Source organism: Macadamia integrifolia, chromosome 7 (assembly GCF_013358625.1).
Source record: "Macadamia integrifolia cultivar HAES 741 chromosome 7, SCU_Mint_v3, whole genome shotgun sequence".
NCBI lineage: Eukaryota > Viridiplantae > Streptophyta > Magnoliopsida > Proteales > Proteaceae > Macadamia > Macadamia integrifolia.
This window is the reverse complement of record NC_056563.1, coordinates 1,720,274-1,730,924: the sequence shown is the minus strand read 5'-3', so window position 1 is coordinate 1,730,924 and position 10,651 is coordinate 1,720,274. Positions and strand designations below refer to the sequence as shown.

The 10,651-nt window shown below is 35.5% G+C and overlaps 1 protein-coding gene across 1 annotated transcript; it reads left to right on the top strand.

Moving 5' to 3' along the window:
• Window positions 1–7,037: 7,037 nt before the first annotated feature.
• Window positions 7,038–8,933, top strand: LOC122084174 (putative disease resistance RPP13-like protein 1). Its single transcript, XM_042652256.1, has 2 exons — window positions 7,038–7,315; window positions 7,436–8,933. Exons 1-2 carry the CDS (start codon window positions 7,038–7,040, stop codon window positions 8,931–8,933), a joined length of 1,776 nt encoding a protein of 591 aa, XP_042508190.1.
• The last annotated feature ends 1,718 nt before the right edge of the window (window positions 8,934–10,651 follow it).

Genomic DNA, 10,651 nt, shown 5'->3' with positions numbered 1-10,651 from the left:
TTGTAAATTCATATTTACTGTGAAAAAAACAATAACTTTTGAAATTCCCTCACCTTTGGGCTTAGGAACCTCTAGGTTACTGTCATTTTCTTAACTTTGGTGATATCACCTTTAGGCAAATGTCACCTACATTGCTACCCTGTGAAAAATCATGGAATAATAAGATGTACCACTTTGGTGGATTCCACATCATCTTTTCATGGTTTCCTAAAAAATTACTTTGTAGCTAAGAATGAGCGGAAACTTACACCCTTTTTCATATTAACATATCTCAATTTAAAAAATTTTCTCAATTTCATGGTAACCAATTACATATATATTTTTCAAAGCATTGATTTATGCCCTCTTGTTTCAATAATTGAAACTAAATACAACATAAAATTTCAAATAAACATGTCATATTAAAAATTAGATCATTAAATGTGGCCCGAAATAAGGAATCCAACGCAAAAATCAGCAGCTGCCTTGCAACTGTTCTGCAGGTTTTTTTTTTCTCCTCTGGTAGGCTTTTTTCGGCGGCGCGTTCAGAGGTTTTCGGTGACTTGCGACATACCGCCGCGACTGTCTTCTCGTCATCTACAATTTTCGTGAAGAAAATTTTCCCATACAGGATCTTTAAGTGATGGTAAAATTACGATTTTCTTGATTTTTTTTTATCAAATCAGGTTTTAAGTAATAATCAAAATCCTCATATACAAGAAAAATTCAATTGATTCTTGTCCCATGTGATCTGCTCTGATACCACTTGTTAGATCTACTATGGGTATAAATCCAAACCCCAATTGAAGAAACCACACAGAGAAAGAGAAACAAGAACATGACTCTAATAAAATTATAAAGGATCTAATTGTACCTTTCACCAAGTATGTTGAAGAAGATTGATATTGGTCACTCCCACTTTCGCTCTCTTGGCTTGGCTATGGATCTTCTACAGCCCCTTAAACCTCTTTGGTTCTCTTACTTTAGTGGTATGGTGGGGAAGAGTGAATAATGGCTGTAGGGACCCAAAACATAGTATTTATAATACTGCCCTGTACCCAAAACCCTAAACCACAATGGGTTGAGCCAGCATATCCCTAAACTTGAGAGTGGACCGAACCGGTTCATGCAATTTGACTCTCACCCATTTAATCAACCCAAATAATTAATTTAGCCCATAAATCCAACAGGGTCAAGCACAGAATGGATATATCTGAGAAACCCTAGTGTCAATGAGTCTTCAATTCTTAAGGTTGATTCCAGGGTTAGTGGATTAAATATTGACCAACTTCAATCCGATCTAAACCAGAATCGAAAACGATCATTCCTGTTTTGCATCCACGTGTGCTATGAACTTTCCATTTCCATTAAAGCTACTACTAAAAGTCTTAGTGAAAATTTAGGTAATTTAATATGCAAACAACAAATTAAGGTGGTATTTATGTAAACCACCATACGCTAAGTAGGTAAACCACTCACTTTCTGACAAAGCTTCCATTGTGGCATTCCCTGATGCTTCCTTAACTCCCAAGACTCCAAATCCCTTATTTATATTTTGATTAGAACAATTTCCTGATTCAAATTTCACTAAGTCAAAGCTTTTCATCTTTAGTTCGTGAAGAAGGTTATGTAAGATTTCCAATTAGGTGGGTTAGCATAGTCAAAGATTTGTTTTTAAAACCGGTTTAGTAGTGTTGACTACAAATGGAGTAAGCAGAAACAATCCAATATTATTGATAAGTGATCTCTATGGAGATATTGGATTCTATTAGCACACATTAATGGTATGAAATATTTATTACTATGTGTGGACCTAAGGTATTGTTTTCTTAATGGGGAGAAAACCCTAATTTCTTTGCAGGGTTGATCCCTACCTTAACCCCTATATATAGTTATCACTGACCCATTAAGTGAGGCTAATGACCTAAAACAAAAAAGAAAGAGGGTAGATCAGACCAACATTGATCATGTTGTACAAGGAGCATACGAAAAGAGAATGAGGAGATGTTATTCTTCAGCCATGGATTCAGGTATGCCTAAAACATGTCTTTGTAGTGTTTATCGTGTATGCTCATTGATCTCCATGAATTGTTTCCGCATTTATTTTCTTTCAGGTTACCTTTCGATTTTCGTCTTTGCTTTACCCTTGTCCTATTCCTATCACGAGAATCGCCACTATTTTGCTCAAGCCGGACTTTAATCATAAATTCCATTATTGTGTTGCTTTTCTTCTTCATTTCCAAGCCGTCCCATTTTTGCTTTAGATCAAGCATTTGAACTCTGTTTTCTTAGCTCAAAGTTGGACTTGAACCTACGCATTGGCTGCCATTCTCGATCGTCGGTCGAGCATAGAATTGGACACAGAGGGGTAATTTTGGGTTAATGTAAAATAGGCTACAAATATATATTTTACTCAAAAGGGTTAAAACGTCATTTTATAACATCACTTAACAGAGACTAACGACAGGGGGTTTGAACGCAATTTGATATTAAACAGGGGTATTCATATAATACTGGCATTCTCTAGGGGGTGGCACTATAAATTACCCATTTTTATTTCTACCCTCCATATATTGAATGACATTAATGAAAAGCATGGAAAAAAAAAGAGTACACCTTCACTTTTCACATAGAAAGACCCTTGATGATAGATGTAGTGCATCTTTTTACCCCTTCCCCTTCTTCTTCTCTATGACCCTCCTCTTTGTGATCATTGAGACTACAATTATTCTTCATTAAATGCTGCAATTTCCTCCTCCGGAAAAAAAACTAACAAATTGTTGGAAGCTTTTCCTATAAATTCTCTATAAATATCATATTTTGAATTATACAATGCAATATATATGATAGATTTCTATCAATATAGTATGATATATAAAAGCACAAAGTGGCAAATTTTTTGCTTGACTATTTTACTTTTCATTTTTTATTTAAAAAATAAAATTTATTTTAATAATATTTTTGTATTTTATTTTATAATTTTCATAAATTATTGTTACCCTTTTATTCATTTTTATTTTTATATTCAAATAATTTTCTATACTTTCCTTCTTTCTCCTTAAAAAAAAAAAAAACTCTCCCTACTTTCCTTTACACCCACTTCTTTTTCCTTCTCTCCCCCAATCTCTCCCCTTGTCCACGATCTCCTCTTCTCTATAATATCCTCTCCCTCTTCTCAAAATGATACTAGAATTTATTGGCTTTAAAAAAATTAAAAAATCTTTACCAACCACTAAAATAGAGTCAAAGAGAGAGTTAGGAAGAGAGAAGTTAGGAAACTCCTTAGATTCTATCCTATCTCCCCCTCCTCTCTCCTTTTAAATAGATTCACTCACTCTCTCTCCCTTGCCACTACAATTATTATTATTTTTTTCTTCTAAAACTGTTATGCATTCTTGGTCTCTCTAAATCGTATAGAGCTACCTACCTTATTGTGAAGTTGATCTTCCCCGTAAGTCTCATTTTTCCTATAAGAAAAAAAAAAAAAAAAAAAACTAAGTGTAACAACAAAGGATCCTTACTTCTCTGTTCCCATCATGATAAGCAACCGACCGGCCTCTTCTCGACCCACTCTCTTCCTTGCTAAGGTATAACTGGATTCTCCATTGTAGTGATTGTGCTTGTCTTTCTCTTATGTTTTTAGCTAGTTTTCTATTCGCTTGACTTTTTCATGGGTTTTACTTTAATAAGATTTGATAATGTTATTGTTGTAAAAAGAAAGCTAAGGTTGTTCCCAAATTGAAATATAATTCTAATAATGGATGTGATATCATTGGTGTTGTTGAGAATGGGACTGTTGAGTCTAAGAAGCCTAGGTTAAAGATCCTGTTTCTAAGACTGTTGAGGCAGAGATTCACACATAAGTTATTCTGCTCCAGAATCTCATGGAGTCATGTATATCAATAGTTTTTAGCTCTCTCTCTCCCCTCCCAACATAAGACCACATGCATTTGTGTGTGTGTGTGTGTGCATAGAGGGTATATAATTACATTGAATTTCGAAAGATTACACATGCTATATTTCAATGGCATAAATTTAATTATTGCAATCTAATAGATCCTAAAAAAAATGGTTGAAGGAATTTACCCTTCATTAATTAAAGAAAAATCAGTATTTTTATTTTTGAGAAGTAGTTTTCTGATCAGGAGCGTAACATTCTAGCATTCCCTGAGTCTATTTCTCTTGGGATATTTCCATTAAATGTGTTCTCTCCTCTAATTAGGCTGATTTGTATACTTGCTCAAGATGGTCGATCGTTTTTGTTTGTAATGACTGTTGGGGTGCTTGTTCTTCCTTTTCATTAGCATGATAACGGGTTGAAATCGTCTGCAATTCCGATCTCGTACAATTCTGTGCAATACCACCTTCAGGCGGTGACACGTGTATTGATACCAATACAATGGCCCAGATCTAGTACAACTAATAAAACATTAAATCAGTGAAAAAACATTTAAATCAGATCTGGGCCATTGTATTGGTATCAATACACGTGTCACCGCCTGAAGGTGGTATTGCACGGAATTGTACGAGATGGGAATTGCAGACGATTTTTTTCCCATGATAACCATTATGTTTCTCTATTTCTCTATTTTTTTTTTTTGGTTTTGTTTTTGGGAACAAAAAAGGAATAAAAATCCTTTTCTAATGCCACTTATGCCAAAATTTTGGGTATTGAATGATATTTTGTAAATTTATATTCATACACATAAATTAATATGCGCATAAGAAATACATTTCTATTTTTTTTTCTAGCCCAGAATTGAAAATAACTGCACATTATCAAACATGTTTTTTTCCCCCATAATAATGGCCCAGAAACAAAAAATACAAGAAGTGCAGAAATAGAAATACAAAAAGTGATTTCTAGATAGAAATTTAGCCCAGAAAAAAGATGGTTATCATGTGGGCTCTTACTTTTGGTATGATATTGCCCGTTTTGGCCCATGGGTCTTACTGTTTGAAAATGCGTCATGCCCATAGTTATTTAATTTGGATTCGGAAATTATTCGGATGGATAATTATTCAGAATAATTTTTTTTATTAACTCAACGATTTGGTCAAAACATCTATAAAAAAGCCAAGGATACTAAAGTTCAGATTCGAGAATTATTCGGTAAAAAAAAAAAAATTGGACAAAAAATTTGGATGTTATTTTTAATATTTGTATTACTTATATCATGTTATCTATCATTTATCATATGTACATAACATACAAATGATGTAAAAATAAAAAATTTGAAACCTAAAGATAAAAAATAATATATTTAGTTTTTTTTTTCTCCTAAACTTATTTCCTATTACTTAAATAATTGAATCAAAGAGAGTGAGACTGAGAGGGGGGGGGGGACTAAGGACAAACCCAGTTGAACCCACGTCACCCACCATGCATGTCCACCTAGACTAGAGAGAAAGTAATGGCTGGAAGATTTAGTCAAACCAAAATGGGATGAGATTTATTTATTTATTTATTTTTGTAGAAGGGTGAGGGATTACTTTAGAAAAGATAAGCTTTGACAGTTTCTATTAAAAAAAAAAGAAAGATAACATCGAGGTAATAAATGCATAATAATCACATTATTTCTAAGACTTATTCGAGATGAATTCGAAATTATTCACGACTTTAAAAAAAAATTATACAAAGTCGTGATTTATATTTTGAAAATTTTAATTAATTTGGATTGTTTATTCGTACACATTTCAGCAAATTAAATAACTAGGACTCATAGGAGACCACCCTTTTATCAATTGCTCAAGATCTTTCTCCCTAACCAATGCGGGACTAAAAACAGTCCAGATCCTTTGAGCCCCAAGGATTGTGCGAGAAATGGGAGATGGGCAATGCTCTTACTCCACAACAATTAGGGAGAAGAGACTGGGCTAAATGATAGCCTCTATCACCCCTTTTATAATTACGATGCATTTTAAAACTGTGAGGGATTCATTCCAAAATGAATAATATCGTGGCTTAGAGTGGGATTGGGACATTATTAAAACAAAAAATAATAAATATTTAAATAAAGCCAATGATGCATAAGGGTAAGAAATTCTCAGTTTCCAAGGTTTTAAGAATCAGATCTTGATTAACCTGTAACACGTTTATTTAAACTGTGTCTTCTTTCTTGGTCGGTAGCTTTGTGGAACCATTGATAATTGACTAGCTTTATCGAACCATTGATAATTGACGAATATAGCTGAGGAGAAGTAGGAATATTAGCTATGTCTAATATTTCACATCTATAGAAGGGAAGTGGAAAATTGCCTCCTGAAAGATTTTCATAATGTGGGGTCTGTTTTTTTGTTCTCACTTTTGGGTTCACATAAATCAAACCTTGAATTGCTTTGATTTAAAACCTTGACCTACTTTAACTGCAAAAGATTTAAAAAAAATACTAAATTGTACTAGTTTTGTTCAGCATGTTGCTCTGGCAAATGGCGATTCAACCACAACAAGAAATTTCTTGGAATTTTTTTTTTTCATTCAAAACCACTTGGATTTTTTGTCGAAAGAAAAATCTGCATGATGACTCAAAAAAAAAATAAAAAAAAAGAAATTTTAAATAAGGGAGACTGGAAAAAAAAATTCCCGCCTGAGAACTTCTAATATTGTGCTTTTGGGTTCACATTAAAAGCATAGCAAGGGTGGTGACCAGTAAAAGATATAAAATAGGGCATATGTTTTCTGTTTGTGAGAGGCCTTTGTATCCACACACGAGGAGATCATTGCACTCCCCTATGTCAATGGTGCAGGTCCCCTCTGACAGAAAACTGTCTCAAAAAAATAATAATAAATTTTACTACTTTTGTTCAGTATGATACTCTGATGATTAAGACCACAACAAGAAATTTGTCAGAACAAACTTGTTTGCTGAGGTTTTATACATTCAAATCACATGGATTTGTGTTTACTTAGAGTGGAAAAACAAATCTGCATGATAAGTTTATTGAAGTGAACGCATAGGTAACTCCTCAACATCTCTTCCTTGAAAACCTTTTCAGCACAAACATTAACAAACTCATCTCTGTACTCTGCTCTGTTTCTTGCAGGGAGAAAGAAAGTTATGGAAAGAAGTAGCGATGACATAATTGTATCCCTTCTTGTATCAGTCTTGCTTGACAAATTATCTTCACAAGCATTAAAGGATTTTGGATCTGTATGGTGCGTGCAAAGTGCTTTACGTGAACTCTCAGATGTTCTTGGAAATATTCAACAACTGCTCAAGTTTGCAGAGCAAGCTCAAACAAATAATCTCTTGGTGAAACGCTGCCTCAGGAATCTCAGAGATGTTGCTTACCAAGCTCAGGACATAATGGATGAGTTCATTTATGAAGCTCTCAAGTAAAAAGATGAAAGATATGGAGGTGGAAAGGTACAATTCTTTCCCTTTAACTTAAATACTGAAGGAATTTTACGTAAAGAAGAAATTTTACCTCTTATAAATGATGAACTCATAAAGAGACTAGTGGAGATTGAGAAGAAACTTGAAGATCACTATCTCAGAGAGTCAGCAAATTGGAAATCACATGGTGTAAATGATGAAATAGATTCTAGGCCAAAGAGTGGTTCTCTAGTTGATGAGTCTTTTACTTTTGGGAGGAAGAAAGAGCAAGATGAAATTAAAAAGTTGTTGTTGTCATATCCAGAAAGTCAAAAACAGGTTTCTGTAATTGCCATTGTTGGATTGGGGGCTGTAGGCAAGACTACTCTAGCCCAGCTTGTCTATAATGATCCTGATGTAGAGAAACATTTTGAAAGCAGAGCTTGGGCTTGCGTGTCTACTGATTTTAATGTTGTGAGATTGACCTCTGCAATTCTAGAGTCCTTGATTGGGAGAAATCCTAAATTGAGCAACCAAGAACCACTTCAACGTAAGTTGAGAGAGGAATTAAGGGGGAAGCGATTTTTAATCGTCTTAGATGATGTTTGGACTGAAAAGGATAACGATTGGAAAGATCTGACAGTAGCATTCATGGCGGCAGGTGAAGGAAGTAGAATAATAGTAACTACTCGAAGTAGGAGAGTTTCTTCAATAATGCATCCCATGTATACCCATGATCTACAGATTTTAACTGATGAAGAGTGTTGGTCAATAATGGAAAGGGGCATATCTATGGATTATGATTCTATTGCTCCCAATCTGGAAAAAGTGGGTAGGAACATTGCAAAGAAGTGCAAAGGATTGCCCTTGGCAGCAAGTACCCTTGCAGGCCTTTTAAGCTCTAGTTCAGATTTAAACCATTGGCAACAAGTGTTGAATAGTTCCTTGTGGGACTTATTAGAAGAGAGTAATTTGCCAACTGCTCTAAGTCTAAGCTACTATTTTCTTCCCACATATTTGAAGCAGTGTTTTGTTTATTGTTCTTTATTTCCTAAAGATTATAAATTCAATAAACAACATCTCATCCAAATAGCAGAAGGATTTATTAGATCAAACACTACAAGAATGGAAGAAAAAGGTAGTCAATATTTTGATGATTTGCTGCATAGGTCTTTCTTCCAGCATTGCCATAGAGATTACACATTTGTAATGCATGACCTTGTACATGATTTAGCAAAAGCAGTGTCAGGAGAGGTGTATGGTAGATTTGAGTTTGGGGAATCATGCCATAGCTCTTCTAAAGAGACCCGTTATTTGTCCATTTGTTGTACGAAACACATGTTTGATCTGGAAAAAAATCAAGGTCATGACAAGAGGTTATCCACATTGATCACCCTGAAGGGGTATGGTTGTTATTTGCACAATGATAACACTACTGAATCCTTCGAAGGACTGAGATACCTTCGTGTCTTAGATTTGTGTCATTCTTGTATTTGTATGCTTCCCAATGATAAAGGCAACTTGAAATACCTACACTATATTAACCTCTCTTATGTGTCAGACATTAAACGATTACCTGAGTCATTGTGTGATCTTCACAATCTACAGTCACTGATACTCCGTGATTCGGGAATATGAGTTACCAAGAGGCCTGAAGTATCTACGCAATCTCCAGCATCTAGAACTTAATGGTAGTCACATATGTTCCATGCCACAAGGAATTGGGAGATTAACTAGTCTCAAGACAATGCCATATTTCCCTATCTCAATAATTGATGATGGTCGTGGAATAAGAGAGCTCAAGGAGCTAAAACAGCTTGAGGGGGCACTTTCAATCCGCATCCCAGGGAATGTGATTGATCCTTTGGATGCTCGGAAAGCTGATTTGATGAATAAGCCAAAAGTTGATGAGATAGAGTTTTGGTGGTGGAGAGACAGAAGTGATAGAGATGTTGAGGTTTTTGAAAGTTTACAACCTCACAGAGATCTGAAGGGTTTAGAGATCAGCAATTATGGTGGTTCAGCATTTCCAAGATGGTTGATGATCGACTTGCCAAGCTACAACAACCTAGTCTCTCTGACATTCAGAGCCTGCCGGAAATGCCAAGTCCTCCCTCCGATTGGAGAGCTACCCCTATTGGAATCTCTACATTTAGAAAACATGAACAAGTTGGAAAAGTGGTCTAGCTCTAGAGGAGAGGGAACTAAATTTCCTAGCCTCTTTAAGTCTAAACATTAAATACTGTTTCGAACTGCGGATACTACCACAGCCACTTCTGTCAAGTCCGAAACTATGCGAATTAAGTTTCGATGGCTGTCCAATGCTCAGGATGTTGCCTCATGCAGGATTAAGAAGACTCACCTCACTCAAAAAACTTCGTCTTGGGTATGAGATGGAAGAGTTACTGAAGTTTCTGGAAGAGACTGAGATTCTACCTCTAAATATTAATTGTCTTTATATCCATGATTGTACATCGCTACCCAAGGGGTGGTTGAGAAAGCTGTCTTTACTTGAACATCTAAAATTTAGTCCAGAATGTAAAACCCAATACAGCCCTGAGGAGCTCCCCAGAAATGTCATCGTTGCTAGAGGTTGGGATTGGTGATGCCAACCCCGCCAAAATGTCTGCCCATACAATGCAACAACTTTACCCTGTACTCTGTGATTGAATATATGAAAATTTCAGCTCTAAACATAATGGATTTTGGTAAAGCAATCTCTTTTAGGTCTCTCAAATGTTGGAAAGATGCAACAACTTTCCCCTGTACTCTAATCTCTTGTTGGTTTTTATCTCAATTTTTTGAAGTCTCTTCTGTTTGTAGTCATTTGGTGGTGGAGATTTCTAACAGATTTTCTAGATTTTCCTTGGATTTAGGTTTATTTATTTATTTATAAATACACATTTTATTACTAATGCAAATATAAAATTCAAATTATGTGCAATTAAGCACAGAAAATACTCCATACTACAAGCAAACAGGGCTTTACTAGCTATAGCCCGTGTATACAACTTTTAGCAGATCTAAAAAAGAAAAAAAAAAACACTTTTAATGGTGGCATTTACCACTACAAAATGTAGTCTATTTACCGCCACTAAATATAATTATTTAAAAGAAAACTCCCACCACCCAGGCACACTAGCCCGCAGCCCCAACCACTCCCCCTCGCACACCACTGCATATCCACCCCCACTACTAGCTAGCTCCAACCTCCGCCCGCCACCCCTGTCTACAACTCCTCTCCCCTCTCCTTCTAGTAACTCTTCGAGTAAATGTCCCACCACCTCCCTCGCCCCTGGTCCTGCGCCCCTCCTTCTTCCTCCTCCTTTTGCATCAGCTCTCCCCTTACCTTTTTC